At 56.4% G+C, this 25,179-nt stretch overlaps 6 protein-coding genes across 6 annotated transcripts; 3 read left to right on the top strand and 3 right to left on the bottom strand.

Moving 5' to 3' along the window:
• Positions 1 to 1,899: 1,899 nt before the first annotated feature.
• On the top strand, positions 1,900 to 4,995 carry MKK02DRAFT_34205 (uncharacterized protein; the record flags this gene model as incomplete). Its single annotated transcript, XM_053088870.1, has 12 exons — positions 1,900 to 1,999; positions 2,151 to 2,310; positions 2,333 to 2,471; positions 2,539 to 2,688; positions 2,773 to 2,850; positions 3,051 to 3,082; positions 3,148 to 3,268; positions 3,295 to 3,359; positions 3,404 to 3,647; positions 3,940 to 4,144; positions 4,626 to 4,933; positions 4,972 to 4,995. 12 exons carry the CDS (start codon positions 1,900 to 1,902, stop codon positions 4,993 to 4,995), a joined length of 1,626 nt encoding a protein of 541 aa, XP_052946957.1.
• A 518-nt stretch (positions 4,996 to 5,513) lies between these two features.
• Positions 5,514 to 7,580, bottom strand: MKK02DRAFT_34204 (uncharacterized protein; the record flags this gene model as incomplete). Its single annotated transcript, XM_053088869.1, has 1 exon — positions 5,514 to 7,580. One exon carries the CDS (start codon positions 7,578 to 7,580, stop codon positions 5,514 to 5,516), a length of 2,067 nt encoding a protein of 688 aa, XP_052946956.1.
• Positions 7,581 to 8,464: 884 nt separating this feature from the next.
• Positions 8,465 to 9,693, bottom strand: MKK02DRAFT_37429 (chaperonin 10-like protein; the record flags this gene model as incomplete). Its single annotated transcript, XM_053089650.1, has 5 exons — positions 8,465 to 8,692; positions 8,742 to 9,110; positions 9,155 to 9,211; positions 9,260 to 9,619; positions 9,667 to 9,693. The coding sequence occupies 5 exons, from the start codon at positions 9,691 to 9,693 to the stop codon at positions 8,465 to 8,467; spliced, it is 1,041 nt and encodes a 346-aa protein (XP_052946955.1).
• Positions 9,694 to 11,374: 1,681 nt separating this feature from the next.
• On the top strand, positions 11,375 to 17,047 carry MKK02DRAFT_37428 (Rapamycin-insensitive companion of mTOR, middle domain-containing protein; the record flags this gene model as incomplete). The annotated part of the gene is made up of 25 exons (XM_053089649.1): positions 11,375 to 11,449; positions 11,500 to 11,629; positions 11,684 to 12,242; positions 12,299 to 12,430; positions 12,481 to 12,785; positions 12,838 to 13,004; positions 13,059 to 13,176; positions 13,231 to 13,313; positions 13,365 to 13,452; positions 13,504 to 13,643; positions 13,694 to 14,077; positions 14,124 to 14,303; positions 14,352 to 14,483; positions 14,539 to 14,648; positions 14,705 to 14,809; positions 14,856 to 14,907; positions 14,942 to 15,180; positions 15,240 to 15,318; positions 15,367 to 15,455; positions 15,512 to 15,692; positions 15,742 to 15,848; positions 15,896 to 16,040; positions 16,094 to 16,236; positions 16,284 to 16,478; positions 16,873 to 17,047. 25 exons carry the CDS (start codon positions 11,375 to 11,377, stop codon positions 17,045 to 17,047), a joined length of 4,113 nt encoding a protein of 1,370 aa, XP_052946954.1.
• A 2,683-nt stretch (positions 17,048 to 19,730) lies between these two features.
• On the top strand, positions 19,731 to 21,810 carry MKK02DRAFT_27119 (cryptococcal mannosyltransferase 1-domain-containing protein; the record flags this gene model as incomplete). The annotated part of the gene is made up of 7 exons (XM_053087308.1): positions 19,731 to 20,370; positions 20,429 to 20,531; positions 20,585 to 20,855; positions 20,899 to 21,042; positions 21,113 to 21,498; positions 21,548 to 21,597; positions 21,647 to 21,810. 7 exons carry the CDS (start codon positions 19,731 to 19,733, stop codon positions 21,808 to 21,810), a joined length of 1,758 nt encoding a protein of 585 aa, XP_052946953.1.
• A 419-nt stretch (positions 21,811 to 22,229) lies between these two features.
• Positions 22,230 to 23,074, bottom strand: MKK02DRAFT_45887 (uncharacterized protein; the record flags this gene model as incomplete). Its single annotated transcript, XM_053093660.1, has 4 exons — positions 22,230 to 22,352; positions 22,460 to 22,615; positions 22,768 to 23,001; positions 23,057 to 23,074. 4 exons carry the CDS (start codon positions 23,072 to 23,074, stop codon positions 22,230 to 22,232), a joined length of 531 nt encoding a protein of 176 aa, XP_052946952.1.
• Positions 23,075 to 25,179: the final 2,105 nt, after the last annotated feature.

Genomic DNA, 25,179 nt, shown 5'->3' with positions numbered 1-25,179 from the left:
CGAGGACGTAGATACCGAATGATGCGACCGACGAGGGATGAGCCAGTCCGAACGCGTGATTGAGCGTGGAAAATGCGTGTCCAAGCGGGGAGGTCGAATGGGGTAGGAGGATGGCACGCGCCGGTGAATCCGAGGAACAGGCGGGAGTCGGGGATGAGGAGGTCGCGCGGTGAGACAATTGTGAGACAATTGACGAGATGGTGTAAAGGGAGGGAGATGAGACGAAACCAAACGTGAGCTTTTGGCCGTTTGGGTAGATGTATCAGACAGGAGGAGGGGGTAGTCTTTGGCGCCGTTGCTGTCGTTGCTGTACCAAAAAGAAGGGCGAGGAGGAGGAGGGTAGATGGGGGAATATCCAGCCCCGATTTTTGTTGGCTCTGCCGGGATAGGAGTGATGAGACTAAGCGTCGTCAAGATCGTTTTGTCGTTGATGATGGAGAGGGATAGCCAGAACCCAAAAGATAAGATCAAAAGACGAGAGCGAGTGGTGAGAGCAAGAGCAAGAGAAGAAGGAGAAGAGAGGTTGTCGAATGGTCCAACTTGAAGCTTTGTACCAACTCCAGGAAAGTAGCGGGCAGTAGAAGCGTAAGGGAAGGGGTGCAGCGCCAAAGGGGAGAAGGAGGTTTACAGTCATTCCCACAAGGCGTATCAGGAAGGGGTGAGGAATTCCTAGCCCCTAATCATCACGCTCGACGCCAACTGGCCGCTCCATCACCTAATTCCCCCCACCTTGGGTCACGCTCAACCTGCCACCCGCATGCCACCAACGGAACCAAGGGAATAAAGACGCCGTTGGCTCTGAAAGGTGGAGTTGACCGAGATCGAAGGTTGGGTAAACAGGGTCAAGGGAAAGCATAAGGTGGTTTCCTCCCCCGAGCACCCTCGGCGGCTCTGCCACTCAAAAGCATAGCTTAGGGTTAATCACGTAGGGTAAAAGGGAATAGGACAAGAGTCAAAAAGGTCAACGCAAGATCGTTGTAGACCGGGTGAAAAGTAAAGGAGATAACAGGGTGAGGAAGGGAAGATGGCTGTATGCCGTAACAAAAGAACAACCCGCTACTGCGTCACGCCGAAAAGCGTGACATCTTACGCCAGCCCCGTCCGATATCCGTCCCGGTCAATCGCACATCCCCTTCCTCGGAAGAGGACGCGATTGACCTTCCGACAGACCATATCCAGCGCCCCCGATCCAAGAAGCTCAAGAAGGGGTAGCAGAGAACCGAAGCATAGTCACAGCCACCTCACGCAGCAGACAGAGTCGAGGGACCACCCCGAGAAGTGTAGGGGAGCGGAGAGGAGCTCACGGTATGACTAGTCACCTTCTAGCTCGCAGGATGCAGCTTGATCGGACCTAGCGCGAGGACGGCGGGCCGAGTTCTTCGCAGAATGTCGAGAGCGGGAGATGGCGGGGCTCCTCGTCTGCGTTACAATTAGCCGTTATCTAGGGTCAGGAACAGGCAAGGCACGCTCGGCAGGAGGCGCAGTTACGAAGCTACCTCCGAGCTCCGGTACCGCCACCGCGTGCTGAGTCACTATCAGGTCCCCGCTCCTCCAGAGATAACGCAAATGAGTACAGCCACCGCCGTCCTACTCCCATCCACTATGACGACCTCCTTGTCACCAGCGTCCATGGACACCATGCCAACCGCCTCGATACGTCTTCATGCCTCCCTTGCCCCGCCCGAGCTCCGAGAGATAGATACACTCTAGCGTCCTTCTCCACTGAGACCGGACAAGCTTTCTCCGTCTGCCCCGCCGAGAAACCGGACAAACCAGGCACGAGACATTCCTAGAACCCAAACTGACAACCTCCGAGCCGCGCCCCGCTGACCTCCTATTCGCGCTAATTGGCCCCACGTTCCAGACTTTCGCGCAGATCTCCGGCTGCTCCATCCGCGGATGCTAGCGTGCGCCACCTCCGCTTCTCCACCTCCGCCACCGCCGCCAGACCCAAGACAGAAAGAAATCAAACACTACCAAGACCAAGCGGGAAGGGACGGTAACTTACGGTGATGTCCGGCAGGCGAGTTCCTTCCTTCTTGCTGAGTGGTGATGGATGGGCGGTCTGATAGATATCAGCATCATCCTCTTCGACAGCACCGCGGCTAGCGTCGAGTGGGCCACATGGGCCGACCCAAGATGAGAGGAAGACCGAAGTGGGACAGCTAAAGCAGACACGTACCTCGCTGTTCTTTCCTCGTCGGCTTGGGGGCTGAGTGTTTCAGAGACAATAGTCGAGAAGGAGGTAGTGCTTTGGGCGATTGTAACGCCGGTCGGAGGGAGGAGGAGGTATGAGAGACTAAGATATAGGTGAGTATTGAGAACAAAAGAGATATGGAGGTGGTATAGAGGGGAAGGAGGATGTGACTATATGGCGAGAATCAGGTGGAGCAGCGGGCCAGACTGCGAAGCATACTCGCATGCTACCCCTCATCCCAACTCCTTTGGCGCCTAGATTGTCTGCGAGTACAGTGGAGGGAGCTGTGGAGGGAGGTGAGAAGAGGGGGAAAGACACATATGGCCGTACTCACCCTTTAGGACCAGTCCGCTATCCTCTTCTGGCTGCTCTCGCCTCGCGCCGTATCAGAAGCCGAGGACGTCCGAGTACACAGCCGCCGATCGCTACTCTCCGCTCCTAGCCGGTGCTTGCTGACCCTTGAAACGGCGATCCGGGAAGGAAGCGGCCGTGTGAGTGGTGTCAGGTGCAGCTGCGGCAGTATCGGCCAAGGTGTGGGGGACGGGAGGCGGGGGAGGTCTCAGCTGATGTGAGAGGAGGGAGGGACGTTTCAAGGTGAAGTATACGGTGTAGGACGGAGGTGTGATGGGTGGAGTATGGATAGGAGGATGAGGGTGTGTGGAGAGGGAAGTGGACGTCGGCGCTGTCCGAATTTTTGGGTGGCTTCAGGTGTGAGAAGCTGATGCGAGCTGATGCAGCTGCTTTTGGGTCGTAAAGTCGAGATGTATGGTCGTAGCGTATGCAGTGGTCGTTGTCGTCGCACCGAGAAGGTCGTTATAGAAATCAAGAGAGCTGAACTGATGCTGAAGGGGAGCGGAAAGGTGATGAGGGTGCGGACGGCCTTGGGTGTGTGCGAAGGGACGTCTTTTTTTGGCTGGGGTCGTTTGGTCGTCGCTGTGTCGTATGTATAGTCGTTGCGTCGTGGGCGCGGGCGTAAAGGTCGTGCAAAGGTCGTCTCAAGTGTACACTAAAGAAGAGAAAGGGAAGAAAGGGAAGAGAGAGGGTAAATGTATGGGCGGTGAGGGCGATGAGGTGAGTGACCGACCCCTTGATGGCAGTGGCGGATTAGAAACGGGGGTGAACCCAAATCAAAGCGGAAAGGGAGCCGTTCCTGGCCGATAGAGTAAGCTACTCTGTAACACTGCTCTGATCCGGACTGATCTTGAGTGTGATCGGTCGACAAGCAAGACACGCCGAGGTCGGGCGAGCAGATCTGATGGTGTCTGCGGTGGAGGGGGATGAGGATAGACTAGCAGCCAGAATGTGGAGAGAAGGCCTGTATCTATTGCATACGACTCATCCACTTGCCCCTCAGCATGATAGTCCGAGCAGAGCAGTAGTTCAGGATCTCACTCAGGATCCCGCAAAGCTGCCCGTGGCTTGTGGGGAGCCCGCAAGGAAGAGGGGAGCTGTCAGTGCGGCGCAGGGAAGGTGAAGGTGCCGAGATCATAAGCAAGGATGCATGGCAACCCCCGTTCTAATCTGGAGCGGAGCAGCGGAGTTGTCACTCTAGTGTATATCTAGTTGGGTGATGGAAGGACGAGTGACAGGCGTGACAGGAACTGGATCAAGGGTGAAACGTCCGTTTGCATGGGATAGCTCCCGGAGAACGCAGCTGATACGGATGGAAAGGCATGCTGCGGAGTCAGATCTGTGGAGCCGCAGACAGCTGGCTATGATCTGTGGACCAATGACCGTCGTAGAGCTATGATTTCCAAGATATTCGCTCGACAAATGGCCCTACGGCTGTCGCTGCAAGCGGGATGGCCACCGCTCGCAGCCCTTCCTCGTATACTCAGGTGTCAGCTTGCGGTGAAGGGTCCGGTCTTCTAGCCCCGAGTCTATATCAGCGCCTCTTCTTTCCTCAGGTCACGCTCAAGGGACATCATCGATCAGAACGGACAAGCTGTGTGTCTTGCCACACGCCACCCTTGAAAGCCACGCTGAACCTGTGCGTTTCTCAGCGATCATGATGTCACGGCTGTGTACTGCCGAGTCTCGGCGTGATGAGTCATATGGGAGCCATGTTCCATGAGGGTGTGCGGCTCGAGCGTCCGCGTCCGCGTCCGCGTCCGCGTCCGTCCTTTGCCAGCAGGACGTTTCAGCTACCTTCCTTTACTTCGGCACCGAGAGGGCCGATATCGAGGGAGATCGTTCGGGTGGGACATATAGGCTTTGATCTGAAACGTATCTGAGACATGTGCCTGATCGCCCATGCATGTGCATTGTCTTGTGCGGCTGAGATCCTCTGAGACCCAGCTGATACATGTCTCACAAATTTGGTACTGAGGGGCTGGAGGGTGGGTGTTGCCACTCATTGCCACTGGCGCCACTCTCGCAGGTGCCACAGTGGAGCGCTGCGGTTCCGCAGTGAAAGTTCTTTGAATAGCTCTCGGCCGCAAAACGATAGCGCAGGATAGCGCAGTACCCGCTCGTCGACGCTCTCGTTACATCCCCCAAAGCCCAGATCCTCCCAGATCCCGGTTTGCTGTTATCATCGATTCATCAAGCTTCTTTGCGTGCAGCACAGTCAATCTCATTCAAGCTTGCTTTGCGGTAAGAGCTCCATCAGGCTCCATCTGGGCCCGGGAGTCGCAAGCCACGGCGATGCTATCGTGGCTGCGGGCCGCCAAAGGAAAAGCCGTCCCCTGCACCCGGCTCCGACAGTTTCGGGGTGGGTTACCGAGTAACGCTGACGTGAGTTTACGACAGGGCACCATTCTGCTCGATCATAGCTTAATCGCAACGATCAGAGATAAGATAATGACGGCAAAGACCGCTAGCTAGCTAGTGCTTCATATCGATATCATTTCAGTCATTCGAGAGCTACCAAGCTTGATCGCGATCATAAGACGTGTATTCAGCTGACGTGAATAATGGAGTGATCTGGTTCACATGCTACTGCGCACTCTATTGGTGGTGTAGATGATGCGGTAAGGAGGGCAAGGAGTACGACGAGCCACTCGGCTTTGCCGCCTATGGGGTGTAAAACGTCGCAGCGTGACTGAGTACTGCTGAAGCACTCAGTACTCAGCGAGGAGAAGACGGTCCACTGTGCAAGCTCACTTGTCTTTGATGTACGACCGCCCAAACCCTGCAGGACAGCTACACCCGTAGAGTACGGCTAGGAAACTGACCCATCATCGGCCAAAAAATAGTATCAAGATCCATCTATGCTTTAACCCACTATCCTACTCTATGGCAGACTCGATAACTCATGAACAAAGCCAAGAAGAAATCCTAGCTATATCCGACTCCAAACCGTACTCAAGCAGCTCTAAGCCATCCCAAACTTGATCCCTCCTCTCGCCTCAAGCGCGACCCCCAGACTCCTCGTCCACTCGACCGCCTCCATCGTCTCTTTGCCCGGCTTCTCCCCTGACCCGCTCGCCAGCTTTGCCAGCTCCCCGAGCACCCTCTCCACCTCGCCCTTGTACGCCTGTGCCACACGGCGCCCCCACTCCTCAGCCGCCCCAAAGCCAGAGAGGACCTGACGCTCATACTCCCCCTTCGGCCAATTCCAAACGTCCGCCGCTGTGCGCAACTTGAGCTTGTCCAGCCCATTCGGGTGTTTCTCCGAGGACTGGTCGGACGTGCGCGAGAAGGGGAGGGTGGATAGGGCCAGGTTTGCCTGCCGAGAAAGGATGGCAAAGACGGTGATGGCAGGAAGGTCCTCCCACGCATCATCGAGCGCCTCCTCGGCGAGGTCGTCGATATCGTCCCGGATCCGACGGAGGCTGGCGAGCGTACGAGCCGACGCATTGGGGCCGTGCATGGACGCGCTGACGATGCGAAGGGAGGTGAGAGCCTCGAGAGCCTCGTGGAGTGCCTCCCGAGCGAGATGCTCGGTTGCGTTTGGGTCGGGAGTGACGTCCGGACCGAGAGGCTGAGGGACGAGACCCCCGACGAGCCGCTTGACGAGCCCCTCGAGGCTCATGAGAGCGTGCGTGTCAGGGTCGACGCGAGGTGCGCGCGGGGGAGAGGGAGCTCGAGAGGCCGAGCGTGAAGGAAGAATGGAAAGGGGGTTGGCGAGCTTGGCAAGCGACGGTGCCATCCGATCCGAGACGACCGCAGGGGTGGTGTCGCGCTCCTTGCCTAGACTGTGCAATGCCTTGCTGACGCTGCTGGGGCTTGGAGGACGACCGATGGATGTAGCTGGCTCCTTCTCCGCCATGACACACATGCCCTTCCATACCACCGCCACCAGAACATTCGTGATCCACGCCTCCCCATCGTCCGCGCACGGCACCGCCACAATCTCCAGCACCTTCCGGCTGAGGTCTATGCGGGATGCGAAATGCTGCAGCGCCACCGGGATGGCGAGGGAGCGAGCGACGCCAGGCTGAGACGGCTCCTTGGTGAGCCGGGTTCCGGGCTGGTTAGACGCCTCTCTCTTGACTGGAACGTCCGGACCGGGAATAGTGGGATTGGGGATGGTAGCGAGACCGATGACACGCCCGCCAGGCGGACTGGTTCCCTCGCTTTTGGACAAGCTGGCGACGAGGTCCCGCTTGAGGCTGATAAGCAACGGCTGAGTCACCTTGCCAACCACCAAGTCCAGCTTGTCCATCACCGGCCTGAGCGTCTCGCTGACAAACTTGGGCCACTTGCCAGTGTCCAGAGCCTGCTCCAGAACCTCGCACGTTTCCCACGCGGCATGGGCAATGCTGACCGCGTAGTGCTGTGCCGGGTTGAGGGGGTGGGCAAGGGGAGAGGGCGAAGAGAGGTTGAGCGGGCTGACGAAGGATGGGTCGGTGAGGGCGGGGAGGAGCAGTGACTCGAGCCGCGTAATGTAAATGGAGAGAGATCGGACCGCCGTACGTAGGACCGCTCGGATGAGATACGCATCGTTAGGTGGGAATGGCAACTCCTTGACCACTACTTCCCCCACAGACCACCCGTTCCCCTTCTTGAACCCCTTCTTGGCTTTGTAGTCCACGCCCGCCGACGCCTTGTTGACCGCCTCGTTCAATCTCAGTCCCAGTGCATCCATGTATGCCCCAGCAGGAGCAGCCGCCTCTGCGGGCAACGCCGGCGGCGGGACTCGTGGTGTGACCGGCCGGCTGGTGGGAGGCGAAGGAGGCTTCATGCCGTTCATGCCTTCAGGACTGGTGACGTGCGATGTCACTGGGGTGACGCCGGTATTGAGGTGGAGACCGACGACCTTGTCGGTGAGCTGGCGGGAAAGGGAGCGGGAGCGCGCTTTGAGCTCGCCGTTGGCGGCGACGGTGGGCTGCTGGGTGGTGCCGTTCGCGGTGGAGTGGGTGACTTGAGCGGTGGAGGGGGGAGCAGGTGAGGCTGGGCGGGATGGACGGAGGATGTCAAGGGTTTTGAGAGCCTGCATTTTGGCGGCGGATGGGTGTGAAGGGAGGTAGAAGGACGAGCTGGCGGGGCTTTGGGGCGGGTCGAACGGCTAGGTCGACACGGAGTGATGGTTGGACGATTTATCCCATTTGTTCGTAGAGGGTAGGTCGTGAAGCAGATGACGATGGCGATGATCAGGATAGATCAACGAGATTGGGGGACGTGAGGGGGTCGCCCGAGTGAGATGGTATGGGGAATAAGGCCAGTTATGGTGGCTTTCCTGCCGAGTCGAGGAGGGCAATGATCAGGGGTGGAAGGCGGAGGCGAGTAAGTCTGTTGGGGGGAAGGACGGTTGATAAGAGAGGCGAGGTGAGGGGAACGTGCGTGATGGAGATAGCGGCGGAGTATAGATGGGGAAGAAAGGAGTGGTGTAAGCGATAAGAGAGAATGTCGTTTCAGCTGATGTCTCTTGCAGTGTGTTCCCTTGATCCAGCTCGTCCATCGCCTAACGCCGCGCTCTGGACCACTCGTGTTCGTGCCCCGGCATACCGCATCGTTCAGGATGGAAACGCAAACTCACCCTCGTCCGCTCAGAATCTTTCCAGAATAGCCACTACAAGGAAGCTTAGATTTTCTCATCCGGTTGATACCTGATTGAAGGTGTTGGGTGTAAGGTTGCCAGTGGGCAGGGGTGTGAAGGCAGCAGTAGCAGAAGCTGTAGGCGTATATAGCAGGTAGATGTATATAGGAAGTTTAACGACTCAGGTGTAGCCCAGGGTAGGGTCCGTCCGAAACGCGCCTCCATGACGCAGCGAAAAAATCCCTCAAAGCGGTCATCGCCGAGTGTGGCGAACCTTCTAAGGTTGCGGAATGAGGAGTTTGCCACCTTGAGATAGCACTGTTTGCATCTGCCTATATACCTCATCATGCGATCTGGTACACCAGCTTCTTTCCCGATACCTTGTCCTGCCTGATCAGGTCCATGCCCTCAGCGATCCCGTCCAGGTCGCCCGGTCGGAGCTCGACGGGATTGGGCTTGGTACTGGAGAGGAAGCCCGAGTCGCCCTGTGAACGCTTGATGAAGTCGATGTACCAGGCCTTATCCTCGGGGATAGCAGGCAGCCAAGGCAGACCGGGGAGCATTTCGAAAGACTGGAACATTAGCAAAAAGCCGATCCGCGTGGCAAAAGATGCAACTCACATAGCCGCAGACGGTGAAGATCCCGAATTGGCCAATTTTGACCTCCTCCCTAATCTCCCCCGCGCCATCTGGGATTTCCGTTATCGTCGTGAGTAGACCTCCCTCCTTGACAAAAGAGTTGATGGCTACGAAGTAGTTGTCGTCCCCCCCAACACACTCCAGACCACCAACAACACCACCGCCCGTGACCTTCTTGATCTCCTCGAGGGCTGCGTCTCTGTTGTGGTAGTCGACGACATGGTCCGCCCCGTACGATTTGACGAGCTCGAAGGAGCGTGGAGAGGCGGTAGCGATGGCTTTGACGCCCAGCTGGCGGAGAAGGGAGAGTACGAAGAGGCCGACGGAGGTTGAGCCGCCTGAGACGAGGAACTGCCAATTTAGCGATGTCCTCCACGCTCAGCCAAGCAACTCACCCAGCCATCTTTCTGCTCTGCCGGAGGATACTTGTAGCCTTGAGCATGGAAGACCGCCTATGAATAAGCTTGAGCCTCGAGAAAACTGGTCACAGCATGACATACCATGGCGGCGGTGAAGTAGCCGACGCCGAACGTAGCAGCGTCCGCATCGCTCATCCCGCTCGGGATCTTCATCGCACACTCCCCCTTGGTGACGAGATACTCTGCGAAAGATCCCCTCTCCGGCAGCTTCCCACCGTGTATCATACCGCACACCTTATCACCGGCCTTCAAGGTGAGGCAGTCGTCTCCAACAGACTCGACCGTCCCTGAGAAATCACATCCGAGCGTTGCGTTTGGGTTGCCCATCGAATCCAGATGCTTCCAGTCGCAAGGGTTGAGTGCGACGTGAGATACCTTGACGAGAACCTCGTCGGATTTTGGCTTGGGGACTGGGCGGTCGGGGTGTATTTTGCCCTGGTTCTGGCGATATCAGCGCGAGCAGGCAGAGAAGAAGGTCGGGAACTCACAAACTGCTCCATCACCAAAGCGCGCATTTCAGTTGGCTGGCTTGACATGGTTGCTGAGCGATAGTCGAGTTGTGTTGTACGGGCAAGCTGCTGAGGGATCTGGCTAAGCTCATGTACAAGCGAAAGAACTAGTCGTCAGATTATGCAGACCGACGGCCACGATCACGACGCTGAGGCCGACGGCCATGAGATCCCCAAATGCCGTCATGGCCGTTTCAGGCTGTTCTTGTGCAATTTCCCGGCCGCCGGTAGCTGAGTGGGGCCCAGGAGGACCTCTGAAAGTACTGATATAGCCTTGAAGCAGATCCGGACACGGTTTGGCCTTCCAGAGGCACAGTGTGCAGCTTCCGAGTTTCGCCGGCAGGGAAATAGAGGCGAAACACAGGCGAAACACGGTCAAACGGGCGAAACACAGGCGAAAGGGATTATTTTCCCTTGTGTTTCCGGCCGGGGAAAAATCAAAAATGGTCCGATTAGAATTTAAACCGGACGGCTGTGTACCGGCGGGCTCAGGGATCAATGGCTATTAACCGATACATGACGAATTCCGACTTTTTGCCTGTGTTTCGCCACTGTTTCGCCCGGGTGAAACACGGTCTTTCGCCCGGATGCGAGCGAATTATGCCGGATAATAATCCCTTTCACCTATGTTTCCCCTATCTCGCTTGGCGATATTTACGGGCCTGCACGCTGTGCCAGAGGTCAGATGTTTGAGGTGGATCCGGACATTTGGGTGGCAAATCGCCCAAAATCGCTCGCTTAACAATGCCAAAGCACGCCTAGCTCGTCTAATTTAGGCACGGAGGCTTACGGCACGCGCGGACTTACCGCTTTGGGTAATAAAAATCCGGACATGGATTTCGCCCCCCAGTATCAAACCTCGATCGGTACTTTCAGAGGTCCTGGCCCAGTAAATGGCCAGACGCTCTGAAACGCTGATCAGCGTTGACGGTGCCGGCGGCCGGCGCCCGACACCTTTTCACTACCGTTGGCACCGGTAGGTAGCCATGAGGCGCAGCGACTCCAGGACATGCGGGAACCGGTCGTCTCTACTCAGTATCAGCGATCAGCTTCGAGCACAGGAGCCGGGGCATTAAAGGGTCCGACCGGCTCCTCCTCTGCTACCTCTGTCGTACCCAGGATATGTAGGCGTGCTGCGTAATGTACGGTCACCTCCCAGAGTTCCAGCTCGCCGCTGGCAGAGGGGGACCAGCTGCAGCAGGACTGAGCCAAAGTGGAGGCTATCATCTGCTTCCGGCGGAGCCCCGATCGCTGTTGTGAGGTTCCCCGCGTTCACTGCGAAGTGCAAGGAATTCTCATGTTCGCAGTAGGCAGCTTCGGCATCATCATTCTCACTATACAGACTGCGCCAGGACGAGCGGACGCGATACTATCTCGGTGTGGATAGCCAAGGGAATAGTCTCCGGAGAGAGAAGCCGCTGTATCAGTCCGGTCAACTCGAGAGCGCGGTCGAAGGCCGCCAATTCGGGTCTCGAGGAGCGATTGGGGTGTATTGCGGTGTCCAGCTACAGATCTCGACTGTACTGTCGGAGCCGACACCGGCAAGATGTCATACGTCTCTCGTCCATCGTATGAGCATGCCACAGCCTCCAGCTCGTCCATCTTCAGCGGGGAAGATGAGGAAACCGATACCGTATGTTGCTGCCTTCCTTAGGCGTTCTTCTTGACAATCCCAGATAGCTAACGGATGCAGGTCGACGGGCTGATGAGTAAGCTTGCCATCGAGCGAAGAGTCCAATATGGGGCCGAGAAGATGCTGGACGTGCGTTCCTCTACCATTCCAACAGCCTGAGGGTTCTTGCTGACTTTCAGGTGATTGAGCAGAGAGGAGATTCTGGCGGGGACGGGCAGGAACAGATCAAGGACCGAATCACAGCGCAGCTAGAAGCAGCCAATCTCCAGATCAAGCATCTTGAGATGCGGCTCGAGAAGGTCCGAGGTGGTGAGCTGCATCTCCTGTACTGTCACTCTCGATGCAGCATAACTAAAGAACCAGCAACGCCAAACAAATCCCGCCGCCGACCTCCCGCTCGTCTGAACGGCTTCGCCTCGAGCTCATCTCTCGGCCCGCCCTTGTCCAAATCCATGTCATCCTCCCTTCTCTCTGGTCCGTCACGCCCGCGGATGGGCCGGAAAGGCTCCAGCCTTACCCCCGACAGGGGCGGCGGCTCGCAATACAGCTCCGGACCCGGTACGCCCTCCCGGAACGGCGGTGGGCCCAGCTCGCCCTCCGTGAACAGCTCCCCCGGAATGAGGCGCACAGGCAGCACAGGCCAGGAGAGCATTATGACGGGTATATCGGACATGGGACGATCTGAAATTGATATACTCCGAGGGGACATCTACCAGGACGACCAGAATATGGGAGTGCTAGTGGAGACGATATCGGTGACCTTGAGGCGGCTGAGGGAGATGACAAGGCGCTCGGGGAGAGGGAAAGGGAAGGAAGTGGAAAGAGGGGATGAGCCATGGAATTGCTTGACTCGCGTGGCGGATATGCTCAAGAAGTCTCCAGGACTGAGAGACAATATCAGCTTTACAGAGTTGGTTCAGAGGTGAGTATTTCAGCCTGAGTCAACGGGACGGCTATAGAGTAATGCTGACTTAGCAGCATCATGCCCTATCTATGCGACTCGTCCTCCCCAAGACGGCGCTCAGCTGGCTACCGCGCTCTCCGATACGCCCTGAATCGGACTTCATGGGGCGTCATGCTCGACTCAGGCCTCGAATGGCCGCTCACCCGGTATATCATCTGTTCTGCAATCAGCATTGGGCATCAAGCTGACGCGGTAGCACCTTCACTCGAGATGCCAAAGCCGTCATCGAGCGAGAACATGCGCTTCGCCTCCTTCGCGCCGTGATGATGCTACCTCACGAACGCCCTCGCCTCAACTCTCGGGTCAGTAGCCGCGACTCGCCATCCCGCCGTTCTCCGATGTCACCTCGGAAAGCGGCGGATAGGGAGCCGAGTGCTGTGGATGTCCTTCTGCAGAAGAGGGTGCCTCTGTCCGGAGGGATGATACGTGCCATCGTATCCGTAGCGGAGAACCCGGATGATGCGCTGCGGACGGTGTGTATGGAGACTCTGATCGAGATCGGTGAGTGTCTTACAAAGGTAGACTACGCTATGAGCCATAGCTGATAAACCAGCTATATTGGATCTGGACCGCATCATCCAGGCCGACGCGTTCCGGACGATCCTCCTCGCGCTCAAAGACGGCCCGGCCGAGCTTGGCCCAGCTATCACCGGCATGCTCATTCTACTCGCCAATAGCCCGGAGACGCGTGAGCGGATGGTTCCTGGATCTGACGTTGAGGTGAGCTGGTAACGTCTTCTTCAGAATCATATATTTCTCGGCTGACCTTCACAGCTCGTTCTCGCCGGTCTGACGGAGGAGTACGGGACACATTCTAAGAACCCCACAAAGTATCTCGAGCGCCTACAGGGTAACGTGCGGGATGTGGGTATGATAATGAGCTCCTGGCCAGGTGATTTTCTGTCGCTTGATATCATGTCAAGCTAGGCGTTAGCTGACCAACCAGGTTTATTGTACCTGTGCATGGACGACTGTCGGGCTATCAAGAGTCTGATCAATTCGCTCTATGTGCCAGTAACGGAACTACGGGTGCGTCTTGTTTATTGGTGGAAGAACAAAGATGAGGAGCTGATAGCACAGGAATCTCTGACAGATCTGATCTTTTCGGTCTTGCGTATCAAATTGCCGACTTTCACTGAAGCCTTTCTTGAGGGCAAGCGCTTGACTGGTGAGCTTTGGCATAATCACTGATAGATACGCAGTGGAAGCTGAAAAAAAGTGTACAATCGAACTCAGCAGGCTACGTCGCAGACCTTACACGATGTCTTAGAAGAGGAGGACGGGCCGCCAGCGCTCAACATGGTGGATCACTTTGTCGCCTTCACTCTGGCCGTTCTACTCGAAGCTGGCTTGATGCCCGTTAGCTGCCTTCGTACCCAATCCTCTCTAGAGGCTAGCTGACAACATAGGCGCTGACCACCCTCATCGAAGAGAACACGCCTCTTTCCCGTAAAGCCACCCTCCTGCTCGGTGAAGTACTTCGCCTCGCCAACCGGATCCTCCCCCTTCAATACGCCGCGCAGCTCCAGTCACTCCCGCGCTTCTTCAACGGCGCTACCGCGTTTGGGAACGCAGGACAACGCAATTTCGCCTTGACGGCCCTGTCGTCCATCGATAGTCTGAACCGTAATCAGAGTCGGGCAAGGCAGGCTGTACCCCGAGAACGAGCCGGATCGACCTCGGACATTCGAGATCCCGTCCAGAGGGGTCAGCGGAGCGTGAATGCTAGCAAGCTCAAGGCCAACATGAACATCGAGGATAAGCAGTTTCAGCAGATGGTCGTTGATTCCGGAGTGAGTCTAGTCATGCTGTATGGCGACTGCCTGGCTGATCATGAAGGTGCTTCTAGGCCGAGATCACACCAAGTGGAACTACGATGTCATTGTCGAATTGATCGAAGGACCACTGCTCAACCCTAAACGCCTGGACGAGGCTATTAGAGCAACAAAGTTCATTCGGCGGCTGTTCTCCTTTCTGCACCCCTACAACAATCGTTTCTCCAGCATCAAGAAGACGAGGGTGAGCTGCCGTGATCCTCATATCGCGAACACCAGCTGATGCCGCTAGCCGAGCCATAAATGGGTCCGCTTGGGCTGTACTCTGCTCTCGACGATGCTCATGTGTCCCGAGGGTGTCAAGTTCCTGGCGGATGACAAGCTGCTCAAGGAGCTAAGCCAGTCCGTCGTCGAGATTGAAGCGGTCAGTTTGACAGGATTCGAGTTCCTGCCCGCCGACCCGAAAGCTGACGTACCAGAATCCAAACCGTATCCGAGCCATCTTTTCGGCGGATCGAGTGGAGAACTCGCTCTCATACGGGTATTTTGAGATGCTGGGTGTCCTGAGCAAGCACGAAGAGGGCATCAAGTGGGTCGCATGTGTGGCAATGGCATTGTTTATGGCCAGGACAGCTGACGGAGCAGGCTGCTGGAGAAGTTCCGCTTCTTCAATTCGTTTTACCACCTCCTGGAGCTGAAGAAGCGGGATGACCTCGTTCAACTGATCATCGAGAATCTAGACTATACATCGTAAGCTATGATTTACACATCCCATGGGGCTAGCTGACCTTTGCAGTGACTCGCACGGCCGCATCTTGATGTCCAAAGCCTTGACCTCTGCCGCTCAGGTGAGTCTCCCCGACAAATCAAGCTGACAAGCAGGAAACTCGCCTCTTCGCAACTCATCATCTCGGACGACTTTTGCACGACCAGCCGATCCTGCAAGACTGGGCGCTGCAGCTGTTGATCACCCAGCTATACGATACCGCCATGGAGGTATGCGACGTCGCGGTCATGTATCTCGAGGAAGCGGGGTCGGACGCGGCGGCGCTGGAGAAGGTGGTTTCGTACCAGCCTTGTCTGGAGCATTTGGACGATGTGGGCTATCCGCTGTTCATGCGGTAAGCTACAGATTTCCCCAGTATTCCGAACGACGAAGGGTCATGAGCTGATCACGCAGCTTCGTCTCTACCTCGATCGGATTTGCGTATCTGCACCGAGCAAGATATATCGATCAAGAGCTCGAGAACTGGGTGACGGTGAGTCAGGCTTCTGAAGAGAGTCTGTTGTCGACGCTGATCATATAGGAGCGGAACCTTCAATATGTCATCGAAGTCGAGACCTTTGTCACGCGGACCATCCGGCCGTTCACCAGCGACACCGTCGAGGAGTACTGGTAAGCTAGAACACAATTCGCTATTGCGGTGTCCGTATAGCAGCTGACGCATCCAGGCTCACGAGTGGTATGGCGCCTACCCATTTCTTTGGCGAGCTCACCAAGACGCCCGAGGGTTGTCGATATCTGCGCGAAAAGGATCTGGTGGCGGAATTAGCGGAGATCGTTCGGCTGCACGGGATGGAGAGCGTTGATCAGGTCGTGATGACGAATGTCAAGAGCGTTCTCTGGGCCTTGGTAAGTGTCTACATCGTAGAATCCTTGAGACTGGAGCTGATCATTACAGGGTCATCTTGGCTCGAATCCTGGCGGACTGCCCTTCTTGGAGGATGAGGAGATTATCGAGGTGATCATTGAAATTGCTGAGCAGTCTCCTGTCTTGACCATGAAGGGGTGAGCCCCATCTTTTCCTCCATCTTGGGGTCACGCTGATGATCTAGGACCTGCTTCTACGTCCTCGGCCTTATCTCCACTTCTGTCATGGGCGCGGAGATACTGGAAGAGTATGGCTGGGTGTCGACTCGTACGCCTCTGGGCAAACCGACGGGGATTTGCCTCCCCAGCGATATCGCCCGCTTTGCTTTTGTGAGTGTTGAAGTAACGCTCAATCTTCTGCTTGACCGTTATTGATCGGCCAGATTGAGCCATGGACGCGACCATCGGTGTCTACTTCTTTGACGCCGCTACCCAAGCTCGCAGGGCTGGAGGAGGAGATTATGACGTGTATCGCCAAGCTGAGCAACTTTGTTCTCGCCGCAAAAGCCATGAATAACCTCAAGCGGTAAGCCCACCCATAATCGTCCATTTCTAGGTAAAGCTGACCGGTAGTCTCCGTACCCGCCATCCCCGCTACTTCTCCTCCATCACCCTATACCACCGCGCCCTCCGCGTCATCTCGACCAATCACTTCCAAGCTCCTGTCCGGCGTTTCATCATGGACCTGTTCGACCTCAAAATCGAGCCCGAAACGCTCATCCAGCTTCGGCATATCGAGGCCTCCTCATCTACGCTTGGCGGTGGCCGGTCACAGGCGTACCCGGATGGTCCGGCCAGTCCTAGGCCGTCTCCTCTCAGCCCAACAAGGAGGAGTCAGACGATGGGCAGCGTGGACGAGGGGGACGTACATGAGCGGAGGAGAAGAAGCGCGAGTAGTCCTGGGCCGGAACCGCCTGGCAGGGTAGCGAGACTGAGGGGGCTGACGATCTCTGAAGTGAGCTAGCGAGAGGCGGAGCTCTGCACAGGCCGCTGCATGTCGTGCTCCTGCACAGTATGCATATACGCAGCACGGCATCCGAGACTCCAGTAGCACCGAATTGTACACATCGTCCTCCTCCCGCAGAGATCCACTTGTCCCGTCTACAACGCAGACTTGCTCTTGAGCTCTCCCTTGACAGCCTTGCTCATGCTCTCGGCAAAGTACTGTTCGCGTCAGCTCAACAGCCCTTGACAGTTCGGGGCAATTCCTAGCTCACCTGGACGTTGTGGTCATTCAGCCCAGCCATCGAGATCCGCCCATCCTTGGTCAAGTACACGTGCGCGAACTCGGCGAGGTCACCGACCTGCTCTGCCGTCACTTATACCATCAGCTATAATCCTGAACGATGACACGGAAGGGGTAGCTCACTTCCAGTGAAGGAGAACATGCCGATCTGAGACTTGATGTGTCCCCAGTCTCCGGGCGTGTCGAGCTTGACGAGCGCGTCGTACAGGACATCACGCATCTTGATGATTCGCTCCGCCATCATCTTCACTTCCGAGAGCCTAGACGTCAGCCTCGGGCTCGGGCTCAGGTCAGACAGGTAGATATCGGACATACCAAAGTTCGTATAGCTCCGGAGTGCCGAGAATGGTGGCGACCAGCTGAGCGCCGCTACTTCGTCAGCTTTGTCCAAAACCAAGCCTTCGGCATGACGAGAGTGAACATACTGCATGGGAGGGCTCGAGTAGAGGGGCCTGATGACCCTCTTGACCTGACTCAGGACACGGGTCTTCTCCTCGGTTGACGAGCAGACCATCGAGAATGTGCCCGCACGCTCTCCGTACAGACCGAGATTCTTCAGCGTCAGCTTTATCCTTGACAGAGGAGAGCGTGAGAGCTGCAACTGACCTTGGCGAACGACTGGCACAGCAGAATCTGGTGCCCCTTCTCGACGAAGTAGCGGGGAGCAAAGGCGTCACGATTGAGGTCACCCGATGCGAAGCCTTGGTATGCCTGCCAATCAGTTCCTCGATATCAAGCACGTGGGCATCGACTAACCATGTCGAAAAGCGGAAGGTGCTTGCACTCGCTGACGAGCTTCTCGAGCTCGATCCACTGGTCCTTGGTGGGGTCGATCCCGGTGGGATTCTGAGCGCAAGCGTGGAGCAGGATCTACCTGTCAGCTATAGTCTGAGACATCATGGGCATTTTGCACAGCTGTACGCACGATTGAGCCGGACTTCGCTTTCTAGATGTATCAGCTCTGCGCCTTTCATGGGGTTCCAATCTGGACAGCTATGCAACTCACCTTGATGTCCTCCTTCATCCCCTCAAAGTCGAGACCGACCGTCTTCTTGTCAAAGTAGCGGTATCGGACCACCTTCATCCCAGTCTGCTCCACGACTGGCAAGTGGTTTCCCCACGTCGGGTCGGGAAGGTACACCTCCTTGGGGCCCTTGTGGTACTGCGAGAGGAAGGTTGTAGCTATCCTCAGCGCACCGGTCCCTGAGATCGACTGAGCGACAGCGACCTGTTGATCAGCTGGCCTACCCATGCTTGAGTATGTATGTTCCGCTCGAACAATGCTTAGACGGAAACTCACTCGACCCTCCTTCAACGGCTTGCTGTCCTTGCCGTACGCCAACTCCGACGCCAGCCTGATGAAGTCCGCATTCCCCTGGAGGTCAGCTGAAGTCCGAGCTACAGACGTCAGACGCGAGACAGCTAACCTCGATTGGCAGGTATTCCTTGTCATTTCTCTGCTTGTGCAAGATGTCTTCCGCCTTGTGCACAGACTCGAGAACCCATGGCTTGCCATCCTCGTCACGCTGCCTTATCAGCAATCTTGCGCTTCTGATACCAGATTAGCGGACTCACGTATGCGCCTGAACACGATAAGCGGGTCAAAGGAGCGATGCAAGGCCAAAGATAAGGCGATTGAGACAGCAGAAACCGCATTTCCGGAGAGGCGCGGGGGAGTGGGTGACGGGTGGTGCAGACGATTGCAGGCATAGTCGTGAGCGGGGTGACGCATGAGACCATCGAAGAGTAGGTAGTGGAGTCGGAGAAGAGAGAAATCTGTCAGCGGATATCTCACTGCAATGCCCAAGATGTAAGGCTCACCGACACCGAGGTTGACCTTGGATTTGGAAGTGTCCTTCTTGAAGGCATCGGTCACACCTGTGCGTCAGCATTGGCTTGATATGTTCTGCCCAGCTCGACGCAGAGGAGCGGCATACCAAGAATCGGATCAGGAGGTCTGCTCGTCAGCATCATCAGCATCATCAGCCGATATTGATGCAGAGAACAAAACGTACCCCTGAGGCACATCGGTCCAGAAGCTCTGAGCACCTGGTCCATCAGCCTCGCGCTCTTCCCGCTCGATCGCTGGGCTTCGAGACTCACTCATGATAAATGGAGTGGTGAATGGGATGTAGATGAGCTGTGTGTGTCGATGCTGCTGTCTGTCTACGAGCTGTTATAGCAAGATGAAGTATGAATGGTCCGCGTACCTACCGGTTCCTCGCCGCAATAGAGCCGGCGGGCGAGAGGCGTTACGTAAATGTCCGCCACATTCCTCACATTCCTCATCCGGCCTATTTTGGCTCCAACTTCTCTCCTCCTTCGCTTGCCTTTGCCATATCATCGAGCGTGAGAGCAGCGGTAGGACATGGCTTCGTAGACAGGCGGGTCTATGTACAAACTGGCGGCCTGAACGTAAAGGCTGAAGAAGAAACGAGCGTCTCATGGCACGTGACTTACGCACGGACCAAGGATGTTTTCCTGCGCGTCGCGATCAGAGCAAGCGGTGCAAGTCACAAGGGCGTTTCAGGTGTCTATTGCTCTTTCCACTCGCTGAACATCTCCCTTTGACCACCGGTGGCCATAGGGATAGCTTGATCACGACACCGACCTCAACAGAGGCTGTGCTTCGCTCAAAAGGGGGCCTTTCACAGGAGGAGTCATCTCAAAAAACCCGTCACTTGGGTCCAGCACCTCGACTTGACTATCGCCGAGCGACCGTCGCTCTCACACGACACCTCCGAGTGTCTGCATCAGACGGGCACTGGTCGACCATGGCGTCTCTCGCATATCGGTACTCCCGACTCCCACGCGCAACACAGCGGATCCTCCTCTTCATCTCCCTGGGGCTTGGCGCTTTCCTCCTCTTCCAGATATCCCAATCCCCAAGCTCCGGGGTATGGGACGCTTCTTCAGCTGCCGACCGGCGAGCGGACTCCAGTAGCAGCTCCCAACATCATTCAGGCGGACTGGGGCAATGGCTGAAGAAGGCGTTCGGCCGTCCAACAAAGCCTTCATGGCTCCAGGGCACGGACACCATCCCTCCCGCCTACCTCTCACATAGCGGCGGACCCAATCTCTCTCGGCTCAACCGGACAGCCCCACGGAGAACACAACGTGGGGTATCTCGGACCGTCATACCGGGCAGTAATCCCGAACAATACCATACGGCGCGGCTACCAACTATTGAGGAGGCGTTTGCCAAGCTGCACCCGTTGTTGAAGAAGATCAAGGATGAGAATACGGTGGTGCCGAGGGAGCATGAGCTGTGGAGCCCGATCTTCCCGCCTTTCCTCACGAAGGATCAGCAGGATCGGTACCAGCATCTGAGGGCGGTGTGGGATGAGGACAGGAAGGAGTGGAATGAGGTGGAGAGGAGATGGATGATGGTCACTGTGTGTAGGCAGGTAGCTGGTGAGCTTTCGCGTCCTGATGGCACCCAGGAGCTGCTGCGACTGAGCTGATGTCACAGGCATGCTTGCCGACTGGTTCGCCATGTGGACAGTACTGGCTGATTATCTCGGTCCGGAATCGCTGGTCTTCTCCCTTCTGGAGGGCGGATCCGACGATGGCAGGTGCGTGTGACCGACGCATATTCACGATGTAGAGCCCGAAGCTGATTGTCTAGCGGAGAGATCCTATCCGGCGCCATGCGTACGCACCTACTTAACATCGGCGTCCCACCAGCCAACATCCACATCCGCACCCTCCTCCCCCCAATCGACTGGGAAGGGCATCACCGTATCGAGCTCCTGGCGGATATGCGGAACGCCGGTATGAAGCCGTTCTACGACACCATCCCAAGCGGGACCAGCCCAGATGGGAACCCCTGGACTGGCGTCATCTTTTACAATGACGTCTACCTCGGAGCTGGGCATGTCCTTGAGATCATGCACCAGGTGAGTCATCATTCGAGGTAGAAGAGACGTTGCTGATCTTCAGCATATGTCGCAAGAGGCGGATATGACATGCGGATGGGATCATGCTGGTCGGTGGTTCTACGATGGATGGGTCGGAAGGGACATGTCGGGTGATTTGTATACGCCGTTCCCGGTCAAAGAGGAGGACAAGGATCTGCCACAAAAGGTGAGTCCAGTGCCAGTCCCAACTTCCAGCGATATCTCTCCAAGCCTAAACAATGACCGCTGACCCATAGCTCTTCATCTCCTCGCCGGCCACCAGGGAGCGTCACAACCGTATCCTTCCCTACCAAGTCTTTGCCGGCTGGAACGGTATTGCCCTTATGCGTCCCGACCCCTTCTATCCTCCTTACAACGTCCGATTCCGGCGCGGCAAACCCACCGGTCTCCCCTCCGACTACAACACCAACGAGATCCTCAAGGACGAATACGAGTGCCAGGCGTCCGAGTCGTCCTTCATCAGCTGGGATTTCTGGAAGTACGGCTTTGGGCGGATCGCGGTGGTGCCTGGAGTACATGCCTGTTATGGCAAGGACGATGCGAGAATACGGGGCTGGGTGGAGTATCCTGAATTAGAGGACGAGAAGATGGGCTATTCGGAGAAAATCGCGTGGGATGATGAGTGAGCTCTCGTTGGTCTCGCCAGGAATGCAGGAGCTGACGAGTTGCAGGCCACCAAGAAGGGTCAGATGTCACGATTGGCCAGATAAGCCAGGGAAGGGTAGGTCTGGCATCTTCTTGGGAGAATCAGGCACGGCTGACACCTATAGGCTACTGGGCTTGGGATACCGTCAGATGGGTGGAACCACCAGCACTGGTCATACCCGCGGGCGCAGACGGTCAACCACATCCACCAGAAATAGTTGATGCGAATATCACCAAATCCGCCTTGGTGGAGGATTTCCCAGAGATGGAAATGGAGAGGCGGAGATGAGAGGGTGCATTTTCTTGTCGGGCTTGGTACTAGCGCAGCATAGATGTCTGTATCAGCATGAATCTGCAGGTATTGCGGATAGACCTTGCCGGGCCGTAATCCGTATCCACCAAGTCAGCAGGGAGTGAGCAAGAGCGAGAATCCTCAGACAAGGAGCTTGCGGATAGTCCTTTTATGATGCTAGCGTGCGTAACATTCGATGTTTACCATACATTTGCTTCAACCCGCTATACAGCACGACCCCGATTCTTTCGTTGCGTTTTTGCTCTTCCTCTCCCCTGGTGCTCATCGTACTGCCGGCTCTCGCGGCGTCTGGTGCCAGACGTCTTCAACTCATCGCGGATGGTTGGTCCTCACAAGCTGTCCAGCGTCAGCTATCTCCACCAATGATTCCCAATATAGCTTGATAGGCTCAGGACTCACGTCAACATCTGCAATCCCTCAAGGAAGGACTTGACGAGCCCGACCAGTGTCTCCTGGTTGGCGTTCTCGGCGCCTTCGATGATCATGATGAGGGTGGCTGTGCGAGCGGCAATGAAGGTCTGAGGTATCAGCTCATCCTCCTAGCAGATTACGCCTCGGACAGTCTCCGTCAAGGTCAAGGCCATTCCAGATCTCCTGAGAGAGGATGGAACGACAGTTGACTCACCCTTCCATCCTTCTCAGCAAGCATCATATCCCCATCTCCGTTCTTGACATCCGCCTTGCCCTCGTTGCCCAGCGTGATGTGCTTTGGGGGAGTACCGGCTCCGCCTGCTGCGGTGGGATCGTCGACGCGGGAGTAAGTGAGGAGACCGTCGAAGATCTGAATAGTCAGCTCAACATCCTAATGCTACTTCCCCGTGACCGTTGCCCCTGGCCCCAATGTCAAGCCTGTCCGTAACGGCCTGGTCCATCTCAACGCGCCGATTCATTGCCCTCCGCTCGAGCGCCCCAGCTTCCTGGGTAAGAGCTCACCTTCCGGACATCCTCGGCTCCAAGATCAAACTTCCCGCCCTTCCCGCCCGCGGCGACACACTCAAAGTCATCGTGGTCATACAGCGCACCCCGGGCGACCTGGTCCGAGCTCAACAGGCGGTTCTGGAGCAGCTGTTCGGGATCGCCATTGTCCCCGCGGGTCTTGAGCTGCGCGACGGTCGCGTGCTCCTCGGTTGGCTCTTTGTGGCCGGATGAGCGGAGGGGGCCGGTGTTCTGTCTAGTCAGCTAGAGCGGGACTGGCACAAGCTGGAACGAGGGGAAGACGAACGAGATTCTGAGTAGTCATATCTGGAGCTGGATGTGGAGCTGTAATGCGTTTAGGTTAGTGATGTGAGTACAGTATGTGTAGTGTACTAGGATGTGGTAGCTGTTTGTATGACTTCTACCCTCCTCCCTTGACGTCACCCCTTGACTATGAGACATGCTATGATCGATGATGATGGTGGTGAACCTCACAGCGCGCGCGAGATCGAGCGGAAGCCGCGATCACAACAGCGCCATGTCAGTCGTGGGAAAGTGGCGGGCTACTAATGACACGCGACTGATTTTGGTTGGACAACTAGTCACCGCATGCAGCTTGACTATCGCATGACCATGACTACCTCACAAAACAAATGCTCTGGGCCGAGAGCCCGCCGCAGAGACGAGGAGATATGCCGGTCGATCGAACAGATCTGAAACACATCAACACCAATGTGTATACTTGCTCCCGCGAGCCAAACATTTGCCACCCTACCCCCTCATCGCCTCGACCCGCCCCGTCCCAGGAGAGAGCCACATACGATATTCCCGGGAACACCGTAAGTCGCGCAGCTGGACATCGCACCCTCGACTCCGCCACCCTACTAAGCATCAGACGCAAGCTTCCAGGCATGTTAGGACACATGCTTGTCGAACTCGCAATAGCCTTAATAATGTAAAGAGCATACGAGGGTTGTACCTGCGCTACTTGAGCGGGTCCTGTGAGCTGCCAGGCTTAACAGGATTCGGCCTGGCCTCCAGTAGTGTGGGGAACAGAGAAGTATGATACGGGTCATTGCGAATGCGTCACTATCTTTTTGCCGGGTTGTGGATTTACAACGTGGACGGACCAAACACTTATAGCGTATGACAAAATGTATGTACCGACTATAGTGGGACAGTGGAGATACCTTACGTTAGCTGAAGTCAAGCAGTGACTCTGCTCTTCCAGGCGCTGCAGCTAGGTGGAGTGCTTGACTGACAAGCTCCCCTAGTGGAGCGAAGATCTAAGATTTATGTCCATCTGTTATCGCCCTCCTCATCGCGCGCGAGACGCTAGCAAAGCCGATCCAGAAGCTGGGGAGACTCGCCGGGCACAATGCCCGCTCTGTATCCCCCCCGCAGAAGTTTTCGGACCGGTAACAACAGCTCGCGAGCAGTCTGCGCTTGCATTGCATGAGCTACATGAGATAGCTTCGTGATCGCATTCGGGACTATCCGATTAGGTCGTCCAACTCAGGTGGCTCTTCGGTTGCTACACAAATCAGCCAGCTCTTCTCATCGGCAGGCTCGCCACGCACACACTGTCTCGATGTGGATGCTATAAAATACCAGACGGCCAGAGCGGCCAGGGTGGCGAATCGGAATGCCAAGAGGCTCGCCGAGCTCATCCCGCCCCTTCCACCTGGCACCATCGGTAAGTTCCCCCTCTTCCATCGCCGCTGGTCGGAGGCACATACACCATCTTCTCCCAGATACTCAAGCTGTGCGCGGCACTCTGACACTCCCTCGCCTAAACACACACCTTCCGGTCCGCCTTCATCGACGCGCGACGAGCCACAACACATTCCTCATGCCGTCATTTGCCCAAACGCTGCGCGGCGGGGGGCGACGGGCTTGCTGGAAAGTTGAGATGATGAGATGGAGTCATATCCATCCACCCAAGGCATACCGCATTACTTCGGACGCTCATTTATAATCGCTGCTTCAGATACGCTCTGCTGGACTCTAGGTTCCAGATCGCCTAGCGGGATGAACCGGACCACTCCACGACAGAACGGCGTGTTGTCGCCCCCTCCTCTTCTGAGTATGGGCTCGGGCACGAGCTCCCCGGCTCGCCCCAAGTTCCCAGTAGATCATCTCAGACCCTACTTGAAGACCGTACGTATCCCATTACGGATGCAATCAGCTCGCGCATGTCTTGATGCTAATAGTCTAGCTGCTCAGCAAAAGCTTAACAGGTTAGCAACCTCTACCCCTTCCGACCGCCGCGACTTTGGGCTGATCAGCTCAGGAGTTACATGGGATCCGTCAGATAAGAGGAAGATGGCTACACTGAGCAAAGAGATATCAGAGGTGCGTTCAACCCCTCAAGACCAAGGCCGCTGTCTCCCCTCTTCCGCGAGGACGTCTATTGACTCTGGGCAGAGG

Source organism: Dioszegia hungarica (assembly GCF_025882075.1).
Source record: "Dioszegia hungarica strain PDD-24b-2 chromosome Unknown MKK02contig_8, whole genome shotgun sequence".
NCBI classification, from domain to species: Eukaryota; Fungi; Basidiomycota; class Tremellomycetes; order Tremellales; family Bulleribasidiaceae; genus Dioszegia; species Dioszegia hungarica.
This window is presented reverse-complemented; position numbering and strand designations above follow the sequence as displayed.